Source organism: Cyanistes caeruleus, chromosome 6 (assembly GCF_971803275.1).
Source record: "Cyanistes caeruleus chromosome 6, bCyaCae1.hap1.1, whole genome shotgun sequence".
Classification (NCBI taxonomy): domain Eukaryota; kingdom Metazoa; phylum Chordata; class Aves; order Passeriformes; family Paridae; genus Cyanistes; species Cyanistes caeruleus.
The window spans coordinates 48466605-48494238 of record NC_141706.1 but is presented as its reverse complement, the minus strand read 5'-3'; the positions used below and the strand labels follow the sequence as shown (position 1 = coordinate 48494238).

General features: G+C 38.7%; 2 protein-coding genes across 2 annotated transcripts in view; both read left to right on the top strand.

Annotated features, from left to right (window-relative positions):
* Positions 1-12004, top strand: part of CEP128 (centrosomal protein 128) — a 210430-nt gene extending 198426 nt beyond the window's left edge. The window contains exon 26 of the mRNA XM_086893505.1: positions 11916-12004. The gene's annotated coding sequence lies outside the window, so the exon portion shown is untranslated. The remainder of the gene's footprint in view (positions 1-11915) is intronic.
* DIO2 (iodothyronine deiodinase 2) lies at positions 63-17194 on the top strand. The gene is made up of 2 exons (XM_023927748.2): positions 63-960; positions 11916-17194. The coding sequence occupies exons 1-2, from the start codon at positions 739-741 to the stop codon at positions 12531-12533; spliced, it is 840 nt and encodes a 279-aa protein (XP_023783516.1). The 5' UTR covers positions 63-738; the 3' UTR covers positions 12534-17194.
* The last annotated feature ends 10440 nt before the right edge of the window (positions 17195-27634 follow it).

Here is a 27634-nt window from a genome sequence, read left to right as displayed (position 1 = left end):
GCCCTCTTTTACATTGACGTCAAGATCTTTACTAAGATTAGGGTTTCATTTCTCTATTGCAGCAATTAGCTAGGGAATGTATAAAAGGCTTCAGGGAAGCAAGCTAGGACTCCAGAGGGGAGAGCACTTTGCACCATAGGCAGATAGCAAAGAGAGAGTGCGAGAGGAGGAAGGCAGGAATACAGAGACGCAGAGTAGGAGGGGGGGACGGGGGAGGCAGAGAGGGAAAGAGAGGGAGGGAAGCAGGGAGGAAGGAACAGAAAGTTTATGTACATAAAGCTTTTTTTTTTTTTTTTTTTTTTTTAAAGTATTGTTGCACCTAGTAGCTAGCTTTACTGACACAGAAATGAGAGGACTGTTCAGTGCTTAAATATCCGAGAAACAATGGGATAGTGCAGGAAAGTTAACAATTAACAGTCTCAGCTTAAATTTTGTAACTGCAGGGAACTGAAAACACAGCTGCCTCTCTCTTCAGCAAAATCGGGTCTCCTGGTTAAGAGAAGAATTTCTGTTAACATCTAAATTTCTGAAAAATAAGCAGCTTGCAGTTGAATGAGTATCGTGCAGTTATGGTTTTAACCAGCCTGCTCATACTTAACTATCTCTGTTTATTTTAAATAGAGCAGCCGTGAAAGGGGTAATGAGGCTTTTGAAATGCCTTTTGCTTTACTCTTTTAAATGAGGGTACAGAGCAATAAAGAGTTGAAGGTATCCGGCTGAAGAGAAGCAGCAAGGAAGATGGGTCTGCTAAGTGTGGATTTGCTGATCACGCTTCAGATCTTGCCGGTCTTTTTCTCCAATTGCCTCTTTCTCGCGCTCTATGACTCTGTGATTCTCCTGAAGCACATGGTTCTGTTTCTGAGCCGCTCTAAGTCTGGGCGCGGTGAGTGGCGGAGGATGCTGACCTCGGAGGGGCTGCGCTGCGTCTGGAACAGCTTCCTCCTGGACGCCTACAAGCAGGTGGGTCCGGGGGATGGGGACCGCCGGGCTGGGCTGCCGGAGCCGGGATGAGCATCCCGCCTGCCAGCGGAGAAGGGAAGGGAATGACGGTGCGGTGCGAGCCATCACCCCTCTCATGTTAAGTTTGATGGGAGAGGTATAAGCTGAAAGTCGGGGTTAAGGATTCATGGAATGCTGGAGCTGCTCATCCCTGCGCCAGCTCTCAGTGCAGCCTTGGCAGTGGCACTTAGTTTAGGTGTGCCTCAGTTTCCCCAACAGCATGAATAATAATCTTCATATTTTTAAAGTATTTCAAGATCTTCGTTTAAGAGTAATTGTAAAATTCTCTAGATGTTTGCACAGCTGTAGTTTATTATTGCCATGTGAGCTCCTCAGCTATTATAAAAAGGCTGCATCTTCAGATAGAGCTCTACATAGATAGATGTTAGCTATGTTATGAGAGTAGTTTTACCTTAAGTAAAATATAGAAATGAACCATTGTCATTACACTGGCATTTTTTATTACTCATAGGCTAACTTTTAATATTGGAGGAAGTATCCAAGTAAGAGTAAAACTGTACTCAAATTGAAAAAGTGACATTTTTCCTTCATGAAAGCAGTGACAGAGGGACATTCAGAGATTAAAAATGAACTTGACTACCTGTTGGACAGCTGCCTGGTGATTTAAGTTAATAAAGCCAGTAACAGTTATGCAACATGTACTTTTCCTTTTAAGATTTCTTACAAATATTACTCAGTGGTACTGCCCAGGTCTCATAAGGTAGCTAGAATTCCCTTTTATAGATTGAAAAGGTGGACCCAAAACCATGAAATTTCTTGAACAGACCACCCAGTTAGTAAGTAGAACTGGATTCAGAGCTCTGTGGCTTTCAAAACAGTGCTTAGTCTGTTAATTTGTTGTCTTATTTAGACCATCTAACTTAACATACTCCATGTGATGTCATAGGGGTCCTGTCCAAACGGTACTCTTCCGAAAATACATTTATTTTCAAATGAAAATACATTTATTTTTGTATTGCCTTCCCTTCAATTCACTTTCACACCTCTGCAATACCCTTTGTATTTGCTCTTATCTAAAAATGGGAAGAGCTTGTGATGGTGGTGTTTGCTGGCTTTGTGATATGGAATACCATCTGCTTTGCCTGAAACTCGAGCCATGGGGACATTAATTTTCGGTGTAAGACAAATATAAATAACTTTAGCTTTTGCCAAATGGGTCAACCTCTTACTGCCACGCCAGGAATCATCCAGCTGGCTACCCAAATAAAATAATGCTGAATGAAGCCCACTATTCTCCTAGCCCTTCTAGTCTTTGTTTTTATTCTCTTCATAGACATTAAATAAGTACATTTTACAGTGGCCTTGTTAAATGGGTCACTGAACACAATTGTTCCCATTTTACAGACAAGGCAAAGCAGGACAGTTAACACTTGGTCAAGGCTCCAGTGGAAGTTGGTAGCACAACTCTGCAACAGTCAAGTTTTGAATTTCCATATTTGTCTATATGTGGCCTGGGGTCTGGAGAAGTTGGGAAGCTGTAAGAAACCTTATATCCATGAGCTAATTTCAATCTCTTTTTGCTGAAATTATGCACAATTATTTAAAATTAAGGTATCGTATGTCTTTCTATAGTCTCCAAAGTCATGCTTTGCCTTTCTTTCAGTATCCTTGATGTGGAAGTGACAGGAATGGTGACTGTGCTATTTTTGGTGTTGGCAATGAAACTCATACCTTGAACTTTGGTAATTTTATTCTCTCCCTTATCATGATCAAATCACCTGTGTTGTTCAGGTCAATCAGGCCATAAGGTTCCTAGAATGAACTCTGTGCCTCAATGAACTCAGCAGAAAAATGCATATCAACACAACCAAATTTTATTACCTTGTTCCAAAAAGAGGAAAAAGTAGTTCATGGCGGCTATCCTTAAGACAGAATGAACTGATCAACAATTCATGGAAAGGCTGTTTTACTTAATAGAATTATGGGCCATAAGGACAGAAGATTATTGGAAATTCTTGATTGTCATGGAAAGATAATTAAGCATAGAAATCAAATTATAATATAAAGGGGACAAAAGGAACTGAGGAGCAGTATTGGAAGAAGACTCATCATCTCCACAATAGATGAGAATCTTTTGCTGCTTCTGTAAGGAAAAAAATAGGAAAAAAGTTTCATCTCAAAAGTTGTACTTGTAGATTTGAAAAAGATTGAAATATACTCTGCTTTGTAACATATTTAAGAAGCACAAGAAATAGTGAAATATATCAAAGAATGTCCTACAAAGCAAATTTTTCCTTAAATCACCCTTTTCTAGATCCTGAATAGAACTACCCTGTTGTGATAGCCTACTCAGATACAATAGGTGAGAAATTAAAATGTTATGGAATCAGGACATTATGCAGCATGGCAAAATGTAGCTGATAACATAACCATGTTTGCTTGTTACTCCAATTTACCAGCTGAAGCCAGGTATTAGAAAATTACTTTAAAAGGTATTTAAACTCATTCCATTGAGTGATATTTTTGAAAGAAATCATCATTTTTTATGTAGAATAACAGAATTGCAGATGTCTGAGATAAGCAGAGCCAGACTGCTAGTCAGGAGAAGACTGGATCAAAGAAGTAACTGTGTTTGGTTTGACTGTGTTTTGTGTCATTCACACAGAATTCTTCCTGAATACATTTCATAATATTTTTCACAAAATTGCTTTTATTTTATGTGAAATTTCTATTCAAAGAAAAAAATATTGGAAAACACTGTGGGAAGATACTACATTCTGAATTAAGGTAAATTTATTACAAGAAGGACCTTTGCCTCAAAAGCATGTATTGTCCCAGAATTGAATTTTTTTTTTTCGAAGCTACTGTGTACAAGATAAGATCTTGTAATGGTTAGAGTATATTTCAAACAAGCTATTCTGATTTACTTTCTCATTATCTAGAAAAACCTTAATAATAGCTCATCCAAATTTCAACTATTTTTCTGCCTTTTGCTGTTGTTAAGTATTACTCCACATGACTTTTTGGTGAGGGCAATTATTTCATAGGCAAGATTACCTAGCAACAGTTGAAGATATTAACACCATCAGTGAGGAAACAATGCAAAGTTTGTTGCATTGTATGTAGAGTATATTCAATATTCAATATTCTTTTTTATTGGAACATTCTATATGACTGGTTTTCTCCACATTTTAAAATCCTTCTAGAATCGAAATAACTGCTTTCTTGTTTATTTTTAATGTAAATTTTACTAATCAATAATATATTTATTTTTACTTCCTTAGCTCTGAGTTCAATATCAGACTCAGTGTTGATATTATCTACACTCCACCAGCTTGGTGATTTATAGACCATCCTCCTATTATTTTCCAAGAGGCAAGTGTGTCTTCAAAGGGAGTCTTTAGGACCAAGCTAATCATCATAACAGAGATAAATAGAGCTAGTAGTCAAGTTAGACTAACTTTCTGTAATTGAAAGAGTGCAAATGTTTTAAATATTATTTTTATATATGTATGTGTGTGTAGGTATTTACAGTTTTATATGTTTGCATGTGTAAAGATCTATATATACCTATTTGTCTCTATATATGTACATACATACATGTAGAAAAAGGCAAAAGTGCACATATATAAGCATACATTTCCAGGAGTCAGTCCCTCTCATTTCTCCACATATGTATACACATATATATGTGTGTATGTACACATACATACAGACATGAATGCAGTCACAGCTATTGTAGAGAGAGAAAAACCACAACTTTTTGGGAGGGTGTTGGTATAACCATGATTTACATAGGCCATTTCTACAAATGCCAGTGGGGTGTTTGTTTTAGCTTAAAGGATGTATACCGAATGTATCTGACATCTGCAAAAAACCCAGAGAAAAAAAGCTGGAGAAGTTTTTGGGGAAAAAAAAATGAAAAGCTTTTTTTTTACCAGTTAAGTTCTATGCTTTATTTAGTAGTGGGATGAATATGTATTCTAAGATACCAAACGTGAGAAATTGTTATCTCAAAATGCTTTTAAACCAGGTTAAATTATGGTTGTACCCATTAGAGGTGCCCAGTGGTCAGGCTTCGTGCTGGGAGCTTTTCCAGTACCAGATACGAGTTCTGCATTTCAGCAAGGCAGAGCTATCATTCATAGTCTCCATAGAAAGCTTTATTGTTATCCTTGAGGAAATCATCCCACTTCTCCACCTCAGAGTAGGGTAGTTACAGGGAAGACCTTAATGGCCTCTTCCTGCAGCAGCCCAGTATTTAGGAACGCTGTGGTGTTCCTATGGGGGCGACGTGCACATGTGCACATACCCAGAGACGTGTGTAACTGTGCGTCACGGGCCTCAGAGGGGTGCTGGGATCTCGAGTGATGGATGGTGGTGGGTGTGTGTGTACTTGTACAGCTTTTTACTGTCTTTAGAATGGGCCAGCAGCAAGCTCTGGCATGACGGTCCCAACACAGGGGAATGGCTGGCACAGGATCCCAGGTTCATGGCGTAGGCCCAGCTCTGGATGTAGCAGCAAGTAGAGTGGTTCAGTAAACACCCAGTGAGATCTGCCTGGGTTTTCATGCAGGCAGCTAAATTACCTTTGGCTGCTTTTTCCTGCCTGGTAGGTACATCATCTAAAATAAATCAGCATGCAAAGCAAAACAGTCCCAAACCTCACATGTTAAATGCATGCTGCACAACATTATCACTAAGATATATGTGAAAGTAATATAAAAGCATGATCCTCTACCTGCTCTTTGGCTGTCCAGTAACTCTTTACTTTCTGGGGAAATGTTTTAAAGGTTGAAACAAGGACACAACATTCATACTTACTGTTTGTATTTATTTTGTCTGGCAAGGTAAGGAAGTGTCTCTGCATTTGACAGTGATAAAGGGAATTTGTGAAAGAAAATCTGTTGTATAATTTCAGATTTTATAACTACACATTGTGTGGTATTAAAAATACTTTATTGGTTTTACAAAGTTCAACTTTAGCAGAATAGTTTTCACTGACATTTGCAAATGAGAACAAGCTTGAAAGAAGTGAGAAAAACAAAACTGAACCAAGCCAGAATTAAAACTTCTCCTGCAAAGCTGGGAATGTAAATTCAACAAGATTTGGTCTTGTCATTGTGATTATTATTAAAACTTTCTCATTATTATTAATATCTAATCATGTTTGTTGTAGTTGTGTCTGAGTATCAGCCTAGGCCAGGGACCCCTTGTAAGACGCACTGTCCCAACAAGAGAAGCAGATAGTTGGTCCCATGGAACTTGAGAGTTCAAACATGCAAAATTGGCATAGAGTAGGAAAAGGAATATAAGGACTTTCATCCCACATGGGCTCTCACATAAAATTTCATTTTACAGATCAAAACTCACTTCTTCCACACCTCATTGCACTGTTCCATTTTTACCCCTATGGGTTAAAAGACTGCAAGGAGTGCTTGCTTTGCTGTCAAGGCCTTGTGAAAACTCCCTTTTGCTGTGATAGACAAAATTAGCTAGTGGGCAGTATTCAGGAAGAGGATGGTACATGGTTCTTGAGTGCTGGCTGTCCCTCTCTGTCAAAACCACCACTGTGATTTCATACTCATAAAGATGAGTAAAAAAAAAAAAAAGAAAAAAAAAGTAAAAAACCATCATCCAAATTAATATCAAATTCTCTGCACGTGCTGAGTAACAAAATCTGGTGAGGGCCTCTGCTATGCGTAGGTAGATTCCAGTGGCCACTGTGTAGTAGGCCATGCTCCCATCTTGAGGGCAACATAAACCCCTTAAGAAGCTTGCTCTTGGCTCCCCCGTCACAGGAACTAAAATTAACTGAGAAAGTGCAAAGCAAAGGCTCCTTTATGCTTTCCTTGTGCCATGTATACTCATTTGTGGGACTGGTGGCTTTTAAATGGAGAGAGCAGCATTTGACTAGTTATTTTTATCTGGACTGTGCCCGGTTTGTTTGTCTCCCACTTGCCTTCGTCAGCTCCACATACCTGAGCCTAAATAAAAGACTCTGGGAAAGCATGAGCCAATTCTAGTCTCTAGTCTCCAATTCAAGTAATTCAAGTTGCTACCTTCCCAAGACAAACGAAGTAGTCCTGCACCCATAGTCTACTCCAAACAAGGGTCTGCTGTGATTTTTTTCAAGTGCACAACTCTGGGTCATGAAAAAAAGAAAACAAAAATAATAGTTTGTGGAATTTGCCAACCAGAGTCAAATTATGATTTGGATGATTTGAATGGGTTCAAATCAAAGCAGAGAATTAAAAAAAAACTGCTAAAGGCTGCTGGGATTCAGTTCATTATCAATCACTGCCCTCCAGTCCCAAACACAACATGTCCGTATTCAAATGACTAATATCATAAACTGTTAATTGTCTGGCAGCGCCTGTTTTTTTTCGGGAATCGACACAACCTGATGAGTCTGCCAAACTGTATGGAAATCCCTGATGCAGGGAATTAAAGCTGCATTCCAGTGCACAGGGTCCCAGGAAGGCTATGCTGAAGTTGATAAAAGCAAAACGGGGAAAAAAGAGGAGGTAAATGAGGAGACAATGTTTTGTCCATGGGGCATTACATAGTTCTTACGGAAAATGTACTACAAACTTAGCAGTATGTGCTATTTCTGGCCTGCAGTTTATGAATAGGGCTTTCTCTCCTGCTCCCAGGTCTCCTTCATTTTGCAGGCTGTGTGCTAAGGCATCAGCAGTCTTGTTCCCTTTTTACTCTGCATGCAGACTGAGAACAGGATGTCAGGCAAACACGAAATTCTCACAAATGATGCGAGTCGCTGCTTTGGTGCTGCTGCTTGCCCCTGCTGATGGCTGGGCTGGCTGGGAGATTTGGTTGGCCTACCTTGCGTGTCCCACGCAGGCTGTGTGGGAGGGGATGCCTGCAGGCTGCTCAGTTTCTACCTCATTCAGAAGGCTGGCACTGAATGGTCAAATATTCACGCACAAAAGTACGTGATTATGGAAATGCTGGATTGCGTGTGAGGGGAATTCTGCTGGTTTGTTTCTCAGAATTTATATTTTGCCTGCCTTTGTGTAAGATTTCAAAAGCAGTTTGGCTGAATACATGAGTGTTTTTGTTTGTTTTCTCATTGCGTTGATTTTCTTTTCCAAGAGCTATTTTTTCTTTCAATAAATAACAACAAAGAAGATGGCCAAGGCCTACAATGCAGATGATCAGCAAGGATGATATTGTCATCCTGTGTCAATCGGTTCAGAGTCTGGTGAAATAAACAGTCCCTTGGGAACGTCAGTGCTTCATCAAGACCAATTAGTGGATCTGCCGCTGCTGCTTATGTTTAAGCATTAACGACTGGGCAGGGCTGCTTTTTGGAGTGCCTGACACTGGCATGGAACAAGGCACCGACCTAATTACTTCTCTACAAGAGCAGAAAATGCCTCGTGAATGCCTGCTTGGCAAGGATGTCTCATTAAGGGGAAAAAACCCAACACAAGCACTCCTAGAAACAAAAATTAAAATGATAGGTAACCTGCGGCCATGAGACTTTCTTCATGGCTGTGGGAAATGAAGAGAAACTGCTGTAAGGTGATGTATAGCTGTACAGATGGATAAAGGCTTTGCTGTACTTTGTTTCCTAACTCCATCTATTTTTATAGTCCATAAGGAGTGCGAGAGACAGAATAACTTTCATTGTTGAAGAACAGAAAATATGTTGTCATCTTTGGTATCAAAGGACTTGAAGGGCATTCCCATGTTGGTGTCTGTTGGAAGTGGTTTTATTAGTCTGTTTCTTCAGGGTTTGCAAACTGGCCTAGGAAATTAAAGGTTTGGTAGACCTGAGTGAGGAATTGGTAATGAGGAGCTTATGATATATAGCCTCTTTTTCTGCTTAAAATGATCAAGAAGAAAACTGTGGTTTCTCAGTTCAAGAGTGGTGGCCAGATATTTTCAGTCATGATAGTTTTGTTAAAAAAAACCTGAGGAGTAAATAGAAAGAAAGAGCTGTGCAGATATTATTTTTGGTCCTAAGCAGCTCTGTTCATTCCTGATTTATAGGTACTTCTTTTTACCTTTATTTTATTTCTTCTCTGAAGAGTGAGAGCAAATATAAGAAATTCAAAGTATATTGTTTAATTTTGATTTGTGAGAAATATTACATATCATTACTTCTTTTCTTTGACTGCATGAGCACACACTCTTAAATAGTGAGGTCCATTATTCATCTAGGGGGTTGGGTGAAGCACAAGTACATGCCAGGCTTTGCCCAAAAGGCACATTTAGAGCAAGCTAGCTCTGAAAAAGCATGTATGGTCTTCAGGAACAGTTAAGATTTCTAGGTAAAAAGGGATCTAGTGTTTGTGTAGATATGCATGTGTTGTGTTTCTTGAGATGACCCTTTTTTTGGTAGTCACCAATTTAGCACAAATTGAAGAATTGTTTAGTTGGCTTCTGGATTGAGTGCAGCTCTCAGGGTGATTGTATGGATGCCACATGATCTTCACCTGTGCATTTCTTTGTTCAGGTGCAGCCCTTTACCTTACTCCTGCTTTACCTACCTTATGTCACAGAGTGGCAGAGGAAATGATCAACAGCTGAACAGAAGACTATCTGCTAAGGTGTAGGTGGCCTTAAATGCTGTAAGATGCTTCACACTACTTCTTAAATGCAAGGGCCTGAGACTGTGAGCCTGCCTCTCCAGACAGATAATTTCTTCTCAAAAACTGGAATGTAGTTATTTTCTTTCTTTCAGTTCGGTGGACAGCACACTCACACATCAGGTCCTAAACTCAGCTGTTTCAAGCCTCTTGCTTTCAAAGACAAAGCTGAGGCATTTCTTGAACTGTTACCAGTGCTCTAGCAGATAACAACACTGCAGATGAAGGTTTACAGGGATGGGGGCAAAATGGGCTTTGCTTTCCCAGAGCATCATTGTTTCTCTTGACTGTGCTGCAGCTGCGTATCCTGTGCTTCCAGTGGCATGATCACCACATACTTGGCCTGGTGAGATTTGCTTGTCTCAGGACACCTTTCTTTCTGTAGTTCTCCTCCTTGCTGATCTCTGAGTCAGAATAGTGGCACGGTTGTGTTTCAATCTTCCCTATTGAAAAGGGTCAAAATAATGCTCATAATCATGTGCCAACATGCTGTGAGATGTTCTCATATAGCTGCAAAGTCTGGAAGCATTAATGACTGTGTCTTACAAACTTTTCTTTGATTAGACTCTTGCTTCTATTGTTATTCTGATGAAATAATGCAGTCATGAATAACTACAGTTTTGTTCAAGATATCAGGTTTCCAAGGGAGAAATGGAGGATCCAGTGTCAGCAATTTACTTGCCTATGTTCAGCAGCAACTGCGTGAGTTCAGTATTCAGCTGTTCACTCAGCTTCTTACTGTATTTGACTCTTATATTGCATATGATACCCTATAATGCAGTGTAAAATTGAAGTGCACCAAAAATCAGTTATTTAGTTAGTTTAAATCAGTCTCATGTAGTGTAAACTTCTATAGACTTTAATTGCAGTGTAGCTTCAGAAAGAAATACATGAAATGTAAAAGACTTCAGAATTTGGCCCTGTGTGTTTCCTTCAAAGCAGCAAGTCTGAAAATAATCAAATAGTCAGGGGACAGAGATAGAAAGAGGCAGGAAAATACCAAAGGATAATTGCATTGCTGTACTAGAGGTTGATGTTAAATGTGGAGACATAGGAATTGCTGTGGCAGAGCTCATTAAAAATTAATTGAATTATGCAATAATATTTTGTGGTTTTATAGCAGTTATCAGCTAAGGATCTTGGAGCCCTCTGCAGGCTCCACCTTATTCTGGCATTCCCTTCAGTGAGTTGCTTTTATCCTGTTGTTTTGTTTTTTTTTCTATAGACATGCAAGCAGAAACGGTCAGGCAAAATGACCTTTCCACCACTGCCTTTTGGGTCTGACTTAGATCTGAAGCTGGAGCTGAGAACACTTAATTTTCACCTCATCCTACTTACGCCATGAAATAAACTTTCCCCTTTTCCTGATGTTTTTTTCCCCAATCATCTTGTACAGAAACACTGCGGTAGAAGGAAATGTGTCACTCAATCAGTGATGAAATTACTGCAAAGGGGTTAGAAGAAATTTTAGAGAGCACAATCTTAGATGATTCACTGTCAAAGTAGTGTATATATTAAGTGGGCATCTACAGAGATCTCTTGTGTTTGGTACTCTTGAATGTTTTCATTCTTGGAATGCAGGATGGAAGAGAATATACAAATCTGCAAATCTCTCAAAACTGAGAGGCACTGTGTATGTCATGAAGATCAGAAATATAATGCAGAATGATTTTTGAGAACTGGAAAAATATCTTGAACTGCAGTTTGCTTACTGAAAAGGGACCTAGGCTTTCTAACACCTTACTAGCTAATCCCTAATCAACAGGCTACTGTTTTTCCAAAACAGTCATGTTGTCTCATAAAAAGCAGACATCTAGAATATATAAACAGGTGTAGTCTGTGAGCTACTTCATTACACAAAGTAATTGTCTGATTATACTGAAAATTAGTGAAAACGCTGTTGCAGTTTTGAATAGTGAGATTCAAGGATGATGTGAAACAAGTAGACAGAACTCATGGAAAATGTCAGTGGAAAAAGCCCTACGTGTCACAGAGGAAAGTTAGAAGAAATTTGAAGTAGTCTGTCTGAAAGCAAATACAAGTCTCCAAGTACATAAGGGTGGACAGGACCAGCTGTGTAGTGGAAAGGACAGATCTCTAATCAAATTTTCTAACATGAATGAAGCAGCATATTTGTCAGAAATACCACATTTTCCAGAACTGTGAGCGCAGGTGGACAAGGTGACCATTTTGAAGCTGCTGCTTTGGATGATTTGCTCTGTCGCCGTGTGACTCGTTAGGTGTACTCTGAACAGGTGACTGTTTGAAGAGAGTAGTCATAAGGATGCCGTACAAGCAAGTCACACTAACTTGCTATGTTTTAATTTGTTCTGCCATCAGGTCAAACTGGGAGGAGAAGCCCCAAACTCCAGTGTAATCCACATAGCCAAAGACAGTGATGGCAGCAGTGGCAACTGGAAGAATGTTGGTGGCAAGTGTGGAACCAAATGCCACCTTCTGGACTTTGCCAACTCGGAGCGGCCACTGGTCGTCAACTTTGGCTCAGCTACCTGACCACCGTTCACAAGCCAGCTGTCAGCCTTCAGCAAGCTGGTGGAGGAGTTCTCTGGTGTGGCTGACTTTCTGTTGGTCTACATCGATGAAGCTCACCCATCAGATGGCTGGGCTGCACCTGGAATCTCTCCCTCTTCTTTTGAAGTTAAGAAACACAGAAGCCAGGAAGAGAGATGTGCAGCTGCTCACCAGCTCCTAGAGCACTTTTCTTTGCCACCTCAGTGCCAAGTGGTGGCTGACTGCATGGACAACAATGCCAATGTGGCCTATGGGGTTTCATTTGAGCGAGTATGCATTGTGCAGAGACAAAAAATTGCCTACCTGGGGGGCAAAGGCCCCTTTTTCTACAACCTTCAAGAGGTCCGGCTTTGGCTGGAACAAAACTTCAGCAAAAGATGAAATCCATTCTCCACAGGAGTTATGTCACCAGATGTGTCCCTTTAAGGTGATGCAAAAGGGAAAAAAAAAAGAAAACCTATGCTACTTTGAATAAAATCTTTCAGATGATTGCAGGAGAACACATTTGATAACAATGTCGAGTGAATGTTAACTAGGAAAAGAAAATTTAAAAAATCTAGCTCCACAGAAACATTGTCAAGTAAAAAAAAAAAAAAAATTCCACTCCTGCTCTTGCTATGGGACAAAAGAGATGAACAGGCTTCTCCAAAAAGATGCTGCTGGCAAGCAGGTAGGGTGGTTAGATAAGACCTGTTTCCCAGAAACCCCAGTCCTAGGGTGAGGCAGAGAAAGCATTTCTGCTAGGAAGGCATTCCATGGAAAGGCAGTGCTGTACATTTAATCAGAAATGCTTCTTTAAGCTGGCCCCTGTGGCCAATGCAAGGAACCTGGGAGGAGCAGGGGTTTGCGATTACTTTGCATACAAACGCAGTGCAGTGTGGCGACTTTCCTCTCTTGGTAGAAAATTTATTGTTCAGAGACTTCAGGACCCACATGCAATGCATGGCACAGGCAGACTGGCTGCTCAGAGCAAGATGAACCTTTGTCTGCTGGTATTTGTACTCTCTGTGGACACCTCTGCACAGCATATTAACTATGTAATGCTACCTTACATGTTTGTATCCAGTGTGCAGGCCTGTGCCTGCTGAGAAAGGGGTTAAAATCTATGGAGTTGGACCAAAAAGTGATCAAATAAGCCCATTACTCTTTGAAATACCTGGACTAATTGTGACACAGCATTGAGAACCATCTAGAGCATGCATCATGAGACAAAACTCAGCTGATGCCAACCAAACCCTTTGTTCTGAGAGCTGACAACACACATTTATCAATGTTCTCTGGTTCTTGTCCGTTTCTTTACCCACCTCCATCTCTTTCTGTCTAGCAATAGCCTTATGGTAATTTCACTTTTAGCTCTTTTTAAAAAAAATAACTTATTTCTCTCTCTTTTTTTTTTTTTTTTTTTTTTTTTTAATGTGAGATAATGACCTTGCAGGTGTATTTTGGGGGACAGGGGAACTTATGCACAATTTTACCTCATTGAAATGGAAACCTATCCTGTCATTTACCTTCTTAAATGTAGTCATGCTGACTTTTACTGTCTTAGACACCTGAACCTAGTTTATAGCTATGTTAATCTGAAAGTTAAGTTGTTTGCAGCCTCAGAATTTATTAGCTGCAGTTCTGCTACTGGATGAGCTGATAGTCTGTTTCACTCATGTTCTTGAAAACCGTCCCAGAAGAGAAACAGGGAGGACAAACAGTTTGAATTAATGTAAGTGTAAAAGATGGCAGAATTTTCATATGAATGAAGTATGAGGAATTAATTGTTATGTTGAAAGAGATACTGTGAACTTAGAGTATGCATTAAGTTTAGGTATTTCTAGAACTGAAATTATTTAATCAAGTCTGATGAAGAGGCAGATTTACAATGAGCTAACCTATTAGAGCTGACAAATGAAAACCCATATGGAGATGGACTATCCAATTTTTCTCTCATCTTTGGCAGAAACATGAAACAGATAAACAAAATAAGTGTCAAAAATCAAATTAGTTCTTTTAATTTCTAATCCTGAACATCGTCAGGAATATGATGTGTTGATACTGACATAGGAAAGGATAGAAAATCTGTAAGTGTTTTAATTTTCACAATGTCCATTAATATTGTGTATTTCCTCTAGCTTGGCTGTCGGTCAACTTAGCCAATGTAGGAGGAATTCGGAAATGTGTTTTCAAGCACAGATCTGAAATAATGACAGTAACATGGGTAATTTCTCCCGTACTCAGGTTCATGCTTCCCATTCTTCTCACATTTTCCTCCACACAGTGTTAAACATAGACACTGCACTTACATGGCTGGTGATGTGCATTGGAGAAGGGTGTAAAGACTGCTCCTCAGATCTCCTGGTGACCCTCACTTCTCAGAAGGCCTGTGTCTCTGTGTGTGTGCATTTATATATGCATCCATATGCATATAATACATTTTTATGTACGTGTATACATATGCATGCACATATAAATGGCCTTTAAGACCACAAATAATAATTACCCTGTCCTACCATTCATTAATGTTACTGTAAAGCATTGGTCTGTGTGGAAGATTGTTACAGATCCTCATGACTAACTTGGATATATAACTGAATTTTTAAAACTTATTCTCATAGAAACAGTAACATAGCCAAACTACATGGCTTATTTAATCCAGTGTCCTACCTCTGACTGTATCAGATGCTTCAGGGGAAGGTGCAATAATTTTTAACTTACAGAATTTTTTATTAGCTTCGGCCCATATTATTTTTGCCTCATCTAAAGTGATTGTTGATGTCTCATTATCCCTGATTCTGGGTTTTGAGATTTAAATATTTTGTGAGGTGGGGATTACTAAAATAAAAAAAAAATCCCATTTAAGTTAAAAGAAAACCAAATGAAAACTGATTTTTGCTTTCATATTTAAATAGGCTGCTTTTCAATGTCATTCTCATCTTGCTGTTATATGCTAAACCACTGAACATAAGTGATCCCAATTTTTCTTCTGTATGTTGGTCATTATATTATCTATATAGAAATTTGCATATCTTTTTTTTAAGACAAACAATAACTCATATTCTTCTACAGATTCATACTCTTTCCTTGTCTCTGAATCTCTTCTGTTTTTGCTACACTGTTCTTTTACTCAGGTGAGTAAACATGTAGACATTAATCCAAGTGAAAATCTGTATTGATATACCCAGCACAACATCTTTTCCTTATTATATCATATTCTTCACTCATCTGGAACTTTGTTAATCCATAGCAACTCCACAGCCTTTGTAAAACTTAAACTAGTAAGTCTTTTCTTCTTTTCCTCATTAAACCATTGAAGTTTATATGGGAAATGCTAGCCAAATGTTTAACACAGCTGTTGAAACATACCTTTAGTTCAGAGGAAGGAAAAGGAATTAGTAAGTCAGTTTGTTAATACCCATTTGCATATCTAAAGTTACAATTATTTTTCAAGTCCATTTTTCTCCTTTTGAATTTCCATTACTTTGTTTTGTAATTCATGTAAGCTTCTTCATCACATAGTACACAGGAATTATAAAAGTGGCTCCTGTAAATGGGAAAAACACATTGATATTCCACAAATAAAAATACACAATAACCTCATTTCTTTTTTGGCAACATGTATGACTGTCCTACCTAAAATTTAAAGATATTCCAGCCTCACTGATTATCAAGACAGAAACACATTTTGCAAAACCTTGGGTTTTCCCAGAAAACTTCTGGTCAGAAATCAGGGCTTTCTTCAAAGTAAAATGGGCATAAAGGAAAAAAAAAAAAAAAAAAAAAAAGCAAAGAATTTCCTAGGAGGCTGACAGAAACATAATGTGTTTTATTTTCTTTTTAATTTTTAATTTTTTTTTTTTACAAAATTAAAACATTTTATTGAAAAGGTTTTAAATTAAATGCCATGCATTGTCCTCAATTGATAATAAAAATGCCCATATGTCAGATGCTCAAAATTTTTGTAACAGTTGTTTTGGGTCCAGGTAGAGATTTTACTACCGTGCTAGCCTGGTCTAGTCTGCTGTGAGACTGGATTTGCTTCTGTCTCATTCTCACTGTGTCAGGGCACTATACCATATTACTTGAGGTGCTCCAGTGTGACATACATGTTGAGCAACAGCTCAAAAAATAGGTGCCTGAAAGCATTCTGGAAGGCTGCTGTATATAATAGAGACCCCAATACTGTGTCTCAACATTAGTATGGGAAACCTCCAGTATTTTTCATTTTGAGCAACGTAAAAAGCTGTTCTGGGCTATCATTCTACATTGTTCTGTGCTTAGCATCTGTATTTAGCACTGTATAAAAGGAATGTAAAACATTTTGTGCAGATGAGAAACTATAGCATTTTGCTCTTTCCTTGTGTAGACAATGACATAAATTTAAGGCAGCAGGAAAACATGCCACATCTATTAAAAAGAAGAAAATATATTACAAAATATGTTGTTAAACAACTGTCTGAACACTTTGAAAAACAAAATGCAGTGATTTTTTAGGAAGGTGATCTTGGTGGGGAAACCTACAGCACTTCTCAAAAAGGTATTTGTGCTATGCAGCCAGGTGTGTGCAGAGGGAATTTATGTTTCTGCATGTGTGAAAGTGGCTTTTCTGTGATGTGGAGTATAGATTTAAGAGTTTTTAAGACTTTCATTCAGTACTATAACCAAAGCAATAAGAGGTGTCAGGTAGGGAATATTGGCCAGTTTTGTACAACTCAACACCACGTCTGTGACAAATCCATAATCAGCTGGGCCCAGCTTGGAGTCCTCAGTGAAGAGGGATTGGGGTGAGACAGCGGAGGCTTGTGTGCTTATGAAGATCACTAACAAAAGAGTGATTAACTCAGTTAGTGTTCAGATGCCCTCACACCAGCACTTCTCTGTGCACCTTAGCGTGTCTGTGTTTGAAAGAGGCGTCTCTTTGGGTCTGTTCACAAGATTGCCGTGGTGTAGGTGCCTGTGTGTACTATGTGTGTGTCATTGTTTAAATGTCAAAAATACACTGCAGGAGAGCCAGCAAAATTTTGTTACAATATGGTGCTCCATGAAATGTGCTTTCTAGATTTGTTTTTCTTGTATTATAATAAACGGTAAAGGAAAATATACCTCTTTCTGTGTTTTATTCTCATTGCTAATACACAGTGGAATCTTGACATTTGACCAAGGAAACTTAGAACTATATTTAATACAAAAGCTTATGCCACCCTGACTAGATCTTAAGCAATACAAGCAGAGTCCCTTATAAGTGGTGGAGCTAATTTACTACCTGACTACTCTCAACTCTTAAGAAAGGTAAAGGGGAGGGAAAAAGAGAGCTACAAGGACAGTAGTTGAGCCTGCACAGAATTGTACTGTTCAAAAAAAAGAAAAGTGCTTGAAGAAAGCATGCCAAGCTGTATACAGCACACGAAACCTGGGCAAATTGGTTATGAATGTGTCAGCTATAAATGCCACTCCCATTTCAACGTACAGGCAAAAGATCAAAAATAAAATTAAAACCACAGCTGAATAGCTGCTACAAGAAAAAAAAATCAAATTAAAAGTGTGCAGCACCTTTTAAACAAACTCACTTTGTGATTTATTTATGTTTTAGAAATTCCCTCTTTGTCATCTTTTGTTACAATAAATTTTAAAGGACCCTGCATCTAAGAACTGCTTATGAATATAGGTGAGAAAAAAACTAAACAAATCACCAAAAGAAAAAGCATAAAAAAGGTTATATCCTAGTTCCCCAAACAGAAATGTTCATTACAGTATACCTTATAGCCCTTGAAACAATCAAATAAGTAACTCTCTCAAGATTATCTAGTTCACATCACAAAAATAACCCCTAAAAGTACTGAAAGGAGAATTTTGAGTTGTGTGAATTTTCCTGTAACCTGGCTGTTAGTGATTATGACCATTATATCAATCATTGTTATGAGGAACTACTCAGTACTCTGGAAGAAATAAAAAATACCCCTCAGGTCTTGCTTCTTATTTTACAGCTGTGTAAATCAGGTGAAGGCAGGTGTGATGAAATAACAGTTTTATTAAAAAATAGGGACATTAATAAATAACTTGTTAACAAAAATTAGGCTCTGGATGTTCCTAAATATTTGTGAGAGTGTTTTGTTTCATTTCTGGAATAGATGATAAGAAAGAGAGAAAGAGAGAAATAGAGAGAAATAGAGAGAGAGAGAGAGAGAGAGAAAAAGACAGGGAGGGAGGGAGGGAGGGAGGGAGGGAGGGAGGGAGGGAGGGAGGGAGGGAGGGAGGGAGGGAGGGAGGGAGGAAGGAAGGAAGGAAGGAAGGAAGGAAGGAAGGAAGGAAGGAAGGAAGGAAGGAAGGAAGGAAGGAAGGAAGGAAGGAAGGAAGGAAGGAAGGAAGGAAGGAAGGAAGGAAGGAAGGAAGGAAGGAAGGAAGGAAGGAAGGAAGGAAGGAAGGAAGGAAGGAAGGAAGGAAGGAAGGAAGGAAGGAAGGAAGGAAGGAAGGAAGGAAGGATTATCTATAGAGCTGTATCTCAAGATGATTGTTTACTGTTCAAGATCTTACTTTCTAACAGAGAATTTCTGAGGCATAATAAAACTTCTGAATATAGTCTTCAAACGAAGGACCTAAATCTTTATTTAAAACTTTGATTACAGACAAATCTGTAATCTCAAGTCAACTCACTATATATGCCTGTGTGCTTCTAATGTTCATGTTAGTGAATCAACCACCTTAAATATGTCTCAGAGGGCTAATGTGAAATGGAAACACCTTGAAGGGGCTTCATGCTCAAATCCTTAGGGCCTAAGGATTTGTAAGCCTTGTTGTGTGACTTGACTAGAGAAGGAGAATCCAATTTAGGTGATATATATGAAACATATGAATGTATCAAAAGTTTTAGCTGTCTCTAAGTGCCTATTATATAAAATTAAAGAAGTAGCAGGCAGGAAAAATGTTCTTTTTGAGTCAGTATTCCCCATATTTTCAATATGTATACTTTTGTTTACCACAGAAAAGCTACCGTGACTTAGGTATTCGTTAGGTGTGCTGGTAATAGGAAGTTTTCTTAAAAGCCTTATCAGTAGGAGTTGATCAGGTTTTGATGTTCTTGAACCCTGTTCTTTTTTCCTTATATCTTTCCTGCACCTGACTTCTCATGTTTCTTGAACCTGTCATATCACTGGTTATGGTGATTATAGTTAGATTTCAGTCTTTGGTTTTGTGGAGTTAAAGCTACAGAATAGCTGAAGTCTTCATTCATCAGGATGTCAGTTGTCAGAAGGTCAAGTGCGATATGGAAGAATACAGTATTTTGTTCTGTTTATCTGTGTATTCTCAGTGCACATCATCTGCATGTGGGCTTGTTCTCAAACATAATTTTTTGCATGCCAGCCTGCAGAGCTAAAACTGGCTTTCCAGACAGATTGTAACAACACAAAAAAGCTTTCTGCAGACTGGGAGTGAACATAAAGGTTTTCAGCTCAGCCCTAGCTACCAGAGTTTGTATTTCCCTGTGTTTGCCAGCCTTTTAGAACTCGTAACAATTCTCCAGCCTCATGCAGAGTGAAGGTCTGAGCACCCTCAGTCAGTGTCAGTGTCTCCCATATGTAAGACCTGAGCAGATGTCTTATGAGACAAATCTTTCTGAGGTTTCCTCAGAGATTCACAGGAAATTAGACCAGTCCTTCCAAATCAGAAGTTGATAAATTATACTTGGAAATGAAAATCACTAGCTTTGTGAAAAAGGAAATCTTGTAGCTGATGGAAGGAATGGCAGATTTTTGCTAGCTGCAGAAATTGTCTCTGAAGTGGTTCTTGCAGATCTTCACAGATGGGCTGAACAGCAGTGCTAAAGCTGTCCACAGTGGTTCACGTAAAGACTGAACACACCTAATGGAAAATAACACAACTCTGCCACCTGTGCTTCTCAAAGCACCTGAAAAACAGAAGTACATCTCTACTACAGACTAATTTGGAAACAGCTAGGCTGGATGCCTGACTGAAAGTGCAGGTAAACATCAGAGCTCTTTTCTCAGGATATTTCCCTTGCCTGTCACCAACATATGTATACCCCAATATAATGCTGCTTCTCTGTTATCCAGTACCATGGCAAACAGTCCAACTCCTCCTGAGTAGACTGTAGTGACCTCTTAATTTACTTTGTGTGACATTGGTGCTGAGCTGAAGTTCAGGTCATCCTGTTTTTATACTGGGATGGATATTTCCAAGTGAAAAGATCAACGTTTCCCAGCATGATTTTCAGAAGTGGAAGTATACAGTAGGTGAGGTTGGAGAGAAGAAAATTCGACAGATCTTTTTTATCCAATGGGACTTACTATTTAATGTTTTTTGCAAGGGTTTTCTTATTATATGTTTAGTTACGTATGAAAATCTTCACGAGGCTTCCACTTGTATTTACTTAGAACATAAAATTCTAACTTCAGGGGAACTTTCAGTATCTGAAAAGGAATTTCACAAGTATTTTTTTCAGGTTTATGAAACTCTTAACTGTGACAAAGCCAGGAGCTACTTATTAAAGTTCATGATGGCTGCTTAGAGTTTTTTCTGTGAGTTGTTAAGGGAAGCAGAAAAATAATCCTTGTCTTATATCACGATCCACGTCAGTGTGAGGCAAAAGGAAGATTTTCAGGCCACATGGCAGTTCTTTGTGGCTTCTAAAGCATTCCTTAATGTTATTGCCTCTGTTTTGGAGTGGATCACCACTCCTTGAGAAAAAGCCTGCTGGGGTGGCCCAGTGGTGCGATGAGATGTTTTTCTTTAAAGGACAGAATTTCCCCTCAACTGACCACTTCAGAGCAACAACAGGAAAAAAAAGTCCATGAGAACTAGGTAAGTTTCCATTCCCAAACTAACTGCGGAGGAGGAAGATCTTCCTGTTGCATTTATACTGTTTTAATCAATTTCATGTTTTCTCCCACTACAGAAGTGAATGTGCTGCTTCAGTGATTTGAACATTTACAATGCCAAAGCAGCCCAGGCTACTTTAATCTTTTTGTGGCCCCTCCTTCCTCCTCCTTTCTTTCTTTGTTTGGGGCCAGGTAAATAGATAAGTCATTACTGAGATTACTGCAGGCTGGATCATTACCCAGAATACCATCTGCCAGTATTTTGTCAAGCTTCCTTCTATTAAAAAGCCATTAGATTACATCTGACATTCATTTATGATCAGCAGATAAACCAGTTCACTTGACAGATAAATAGGAACCGAAGTATCTGGTTTTTTTAATTGTGACTACTACCATATGTTGTAACTCATGATATACTTAATCACTGATCATGCTCTAATTAAATGTATCTTAAAACTCTTTGTATTGTCAATAGAATAAAAAAACAGATGGCAATACTTTGATGTAACTTAAAGTTTACTGTAGACTTATATTTTCGTTGACATGCAATAAAGAATTCAATTTGAAAATATAGATAGATAGATAGATAGATAGATAGATAGATAGATGAAGATGTAGCATCTTTTTTTCTGATATTTGGAGAACAAGAATTGTTGTGTAAAGTTGGTGATATTTGAATTTTGAAGAAAAAAACAGAAGTAATAGTGGTATTTTTATTAAGGAAAAGGGCTTTCACATACTGTCGTAAAGGTTTTTGTGTACATTTGTTGGAATACCTATTTTGAATACATTGGGCATCTAAGAGGATACTCCTGTTAACTGTGCAATTGTGCTTAGACTATATAATTTTTACTTTTAACAGAATGAAAGAAAACAGTGCTAAGTTTCAAACATAAAGACTTTTTTAAATCACTCTCTCTTTATTTTTCCTATCTTAGTGTGTTAAAAGAAATGCAGTGGAGTGTCCTGAGGATAACTCTATTGCAAATTTAGTTACTACATACTACTTAGTTTGTTTTCTGACTCCTGGCAGCCTGAACCAGAGATGCACATGAGCCACAACAGAATGCAGCAATCTGTGTCTCCTTCGGGGCAGTATGTAAATTTACAAATAAATCTAAAATGTGATTAAAATTTCTTAAGCATTTATGTGCTTAAAAAAATTAAATGTAGTTAATGTAAATACAACGGATATAATAGGACTTCACAGTTCATATTTTCCATTATTCATTACTCTCTTTTGAAACACAATCTTCTGTGAATTTTTTTTTCCCAGAAACCTTCCAGCCATGAACTCTTTCCAAAGTTGTTGGGTTTTTTCATTGCTTTTTTTTCTTTTGTGGAAAATGTCAAGACATTTTACATTGCTATTTCAGAATGTGGTAAAGAATAGAGATATATCCACACAGAGACACACAGATGTGAATTTTTCCCATGGTAAAAAAAGAAGACATGATCACACTTGAACAAAAGGGGATAGCCATACCAAGCATGACTGACATTTTTCATCTGATATTTTGTGCATAACAATTCTGAAGTAGAAATCTTCAGGAAAAATAACACTTGTGTAAGCTGTTGAATACCTGCAAATGAGCATATTTTTTCCTGAGAAAGCAACCACATAATGCAAACTTTAATAGGACTTTCCACAGGCAAGGACTTTATCAGTTTTCTAATTGTAAGGATGAAAGCATTGTACATGAACATGGAGGATGACTTCTTTAAAGGAAGTATTCCATAAGAAGCCAGAGCATGTTAAAGGAAAAAAAATAGTACATCTCTGTTTTCAGATTTTTCTTGCCATGGGTAAAATCAACCCTGTGGCCAGCCAGACTTTCATTATGACTATCTATCTAGTTATTTCTGTAGAATCTTGCTGAAACTAACTTTTTTTTTTTTTTCTTTCTTCTGTGTTCTCCCTGCATCCCTAAATAGGTAAATTTGCCAGAATATGAAGGAATGAGTGAAAGAGAGTAAAATCCTACAAGTGAATGTCTCCTTCATGAGAATCCATGAACTCTGGCTCCAGTAACCCTACAGACTCACATGATTGTTACCCTAACAGAACATAGTTTGGAAAATGTGTTTTTACACTCTACACACTCAAAGTGTAATATTTAAGGAGGACATTGTACACTGCCATTTTAGACAACAAAAAACTTAGATAATTGTGACAAAGTTAAGACAAATAAGCTGTAAACCACAAAATTTTCAGAAAACTCATCTGACATTATAATATTGTATTTATTATATTTATATATTATCTGACATTAGCTATAGAACAATAGAAAGCCTGAAGTTTAAGCAACAATAGTGATTAATCAAAAATACTAACATGATTAGTAAGCTAACATTAAATAATTATTATATTTCAGTGAGAAGTAAACATATTTTTTGCAAAAAGTTTGTCTGGACCTTTAAACAATTAAAATTTAATTTAAAGTTAGATAATACTCAGCAAAAAAGGTAAGAAAAAAGCAGAAAACAAATGAACTTTATTGGCAGCAGTCATCAAAATGTTGTAGGTTTACTTGCCTTGCTCTTTCCTTCAACTGCTTGGAGAGTGTCAGTCTGAAGTTTAGGAGGAGGGTAAACATGAGAGAGGACCAAAGAAGTGAAACAGCCTTGGGATCAGCAGTGTAGCAGTAGAATGTTAAAAAAATTAGCCTTTTCTTTACCTTAAATAATTAATATTTCTGCAGACTTATTCCTGAATCTTTGGAGTGTCTCCTTTAAATAAAAAAACATTGCCTTTATAATGGGCAGCTCTCCAAGCATTTGTCAAAAGATCAGACCTTTGTGCACACACACACACAAAACAATATCTGAACATGCCCTAAGTAGGTTAACCATTACAAAACACGTTAGACCTCATCTACCTATCTCACATAGAAGAGTAGGTCTGGGAAACCAGTAAAAGAACTGTAAAGAACTGTTTCCATAATACATTAAAAGGATTTGTACAGCTTTCTTTTTTGCATCATTGGTTAGTATCAGTGAGAGGACAAGAGCACTCAGCTAGAGTCACAGGTCCAGTCCTTCTAGGGCATCCTGTTGCAAACTGACACAGGAATACTTGGTGGATGAAGAACTGGCTGGATAGCCTCACACAAAGTCTTGCGGTCAGTGGCTCCTTGTACATGCAGAGGCCAGTGACAAGTGGTGTCCCTCAGGGGTTGGTGCTGGGGACAATACTGTTCAGTGTCTCTGGTGGGGTAGAGTGCACCCTCAGGAAGTTTGCTGACAGCACCAAGGTGAGTGTTGCAGTTGACACATTGGAGGGAAGGGGTGCCATCCAGAGGGACCTTGACGTGCTTGAGAGGTGAGCAAGTGTGAACTGCATTAAGTTCAACAGTGCAAAGTGCAAGGTCCTGCAACTGGGTCACAGCAATCCCAGACAAACCTACAGGCTGGGCAGAGAAGTGATTGAGAGTAGGCCTGTGGAAAAAGGCTCTGGGGTGATGGTTGATGAAAAAACGTGAGCCATCAGTGTGTCACAGCCCAGAAAGCCAATCCAGTCCTGAGCTGCATCAAAAGAGGTGTGACCAGCAGGATGACAGAGGTGATGCTGCTCCTACTCTGCTCTTGGGAGACCCAACCTAGAGTGCTGCATAGAGTTCTGGTGCCTCCAATAGGAGGGACATGTTGGAGCAAGCCCAGGTGCCACAAAGGTGGTAATAAGGTTGCATGGAGACCTCATAGCAGCATTCCAGTACCTGAAGGGGGCCTACAGGGAAGCTGGTGAGGGACTCTGTCAGGAACTGTAGTGGTAGGGCGAGGAGTAATGGATGCAAACTGAAAGACAGTAGATTTAGGCTAGTGTTAGGAAGAAATTCCTTACTTTGAGGCACTGAAACAGGATGTCCAGGGAGGCTGTGGATGCCCCAACCCTGGCAATGTTCAAGGTCATGTTAGAGCTAGTGGGAGGTGTCCCTGCCCACAGCAGGGGCATTTAGGACTAGATGACCTCTGCAGTTGCTTACAACACTTAACGCTCTATGATTCTCTGATTCTAGAGAGAATTCCCTGGAGAACTGTTTCTAGGGTTTTCTCATTTCAAGATTTTCTCCTTTCAAGTTTTAAGTGATGAGACACATAACTACTTTCCATTAGTATTTACAAGTTCAGTTTACCTTCATATGAAGGTTTCTGGTTTTGTTGGGTTTTTTTTGATGGAAAAAGGTCTCTTTCACTTTTTTGAATTTTCTGAGACACCCAATCTCCGTTGTTATTAACTAAAAATCATGCAAACAAACCACAGGCCTTTATCCAGGCTTTCATCCAACCCGATTCTCCCACATTTCCTGTTTCTCAGCCCTTTCCTTTAAACCTTAGACCACACTGACTAGTCCAAAATCTATTTTAAAAATCACTTACTTACATATAAATAAGGTTTAGAGTAGTTGTAGGATTTTGAAGATCCCAGGTAGGAAAATCAATGGCCAACATTCTGTCTTTTATAAATAGATATTTCCAAATATAATTGAGTTGGGTTTTTTTGTTGTTTTTTTTTTTTTTTTGCTTGGGATGCATAACAGCTGACATTTTGTGGCAGTCTGTCCTCTGTTTAAAGAAAATATATGAGTTAAAGTTGCCTCTGTAGGTCTTTGAAGAAACTGGCAATTCAGATAACAATGTATTCTGAATACTCACTGAATATATTGTTATGCTGTGCAAGTTGCTTGTAGAGTGTTAGTTGATACTGGTAACATTTGCAATAAGAATTCAGATTTTTGGACTTATTTCCATAGAAGATGAGAATCTTTCCTCTCCATCACCTCTTAAATATTACTCAGGGAAGCAAGGGAAATGTAGCTATTCCTTTGGATGACTTTTTTATTTAAAAATAAATTTTTATTTCTTCCAACACCACACACTTTCTATTTCAATTCTAATCCTTCCAGGTCTGACGCTATTCCTGGGCAGCTCTTTGTGGATTTATGTAATTACAGGTCTCTACCTTTCATACAGAAGGCACAGGTAGGCCTTGTTGCTTAAGCAGCATTCTGATCCATGGACATTTTTCTAAGAGTTTGGGTTTGTTGTTTTTCTGGATAACTGGGGAGCTGCAGGATGTAGGTTGATCAGTGGCCCAGCAGTTGGAACCGTGCTCTCTGAATTGGTATTGCACTAGAGATCCTCTAACACATGTCTGGAGACTGCTGCCAGGTGGGTCTGGGTGACCCTGGACACTGCTGAATTTCTGTTAAGCTTGCACAAGAGGAATGGTATTTCCCCACTCTCTTTCAAAGTATTAGTTTGCGCAAATCTCTTTTTCTTCCTTGCATTTGCCTGGCTCTTGCCAGGCAGGGACTCAGTCCTGCATATTACAGCTACAGTCCTGGCACTCTGGGCTTTCATGTGAAGCTTGGACACGGGCTAGCTCTTGCTGCCCTGCTGTAGCAGGTGGTCAGAGGACAACTGCTGACAAGCAGTGTTGAGTGCTGCCTGGGTGGCATGTGTGTGGCTGAGATGCGTGTGGAAAAAAGGTCAGATCAAGTGGAATTGGCATAGCCCTAATCCAAACTTGGAGAAATAGTGCATCAATTTGCCAGTGAAGACTTACCAAGTATATAGCTTATGGCTTAAAAACAAATGGTACTATCATTGGAACCTGTGTTCACATATAAGGAACAAAGCACTGCTGCTTGTTTTGCTGACCCTCAGTTTAAAAGGCCTACAGATTTAATTGGTTTTTAACTGACTCTTGTAAAACTGCCTTACAATGCTTCTTTTTTTAAAATTCTGGACACAATATGTTCAAACATTGCTATCCTTTACTTCTTACCCTAAAACACATGTGCACATCTATACACTACAAGGCATCTCATGGTCTTTGTATGTTAAGGGGCTGAATTTCTAACTAATTCAACTCCCATACAGCTAATTTCATAATGATCAGATTCCCAGAAGAGGCTGACCTGACAGTTTTGTGAATTGGAATAAATGGGACTGAGATTCTGCCATTTGTATTTTGGGAGGTCTCTGATTGCTACCTCAAACAGACACTAAACCAAAATCAAAAATATTTGGAAATTATGTTAGAAGAACCTTGATCAGGCATTAAAGCATTAAGGAAATGTCAGATATCAAGGAAAAGCCCCCCAACTTATTCTTGTCTTCCTTAATACAGGTTAATACCTCTTGCTTGTCTTTGAATGACAGCAGGCTCTGGACAGGTCCCTTTTCTTGATTATGCAATGGCAAGCCTGCTTTGAATTTCTTCTAATCTGCAGCCAGAACAAGTGGAAATCTCATCAGACCCGTTAAATTCTGGCCTTCCCCTGGGGTTTGTCATTCAGCAAATGTCCTTCCTTTGAGCTCACCCCATAAAATGAATTCCTTGTTCAGTACAGCAATGTTATGAGCTGTTGTTTTGGGTTTTTTGTTAATGAAGAGATAGGGTGGAGCTTATAGTTAGCCAACAAAAGCACCTGCTTGCATTAATCTAGACCTGATCTGTCTTCTGCTGCTTTTGGCAAACAAAAAGATACATGTATGCATTAGCTGGAACAAGCAAGACATCCTCAGATACTAATGATATGGGGTTGTTTGTGTTAGATCAAGTAGAGCTGTGCAGTTCACCACAGAGGAACACATGCTTCATGATGCTGGTCAGCTTTGGAAAAAGACTTGATCTTTGACTATTGCTTGTGGCTGGGCCAGTCATGATTTACAAGAGAGAAGAAAAGTTTAGAAAGAAAGTGG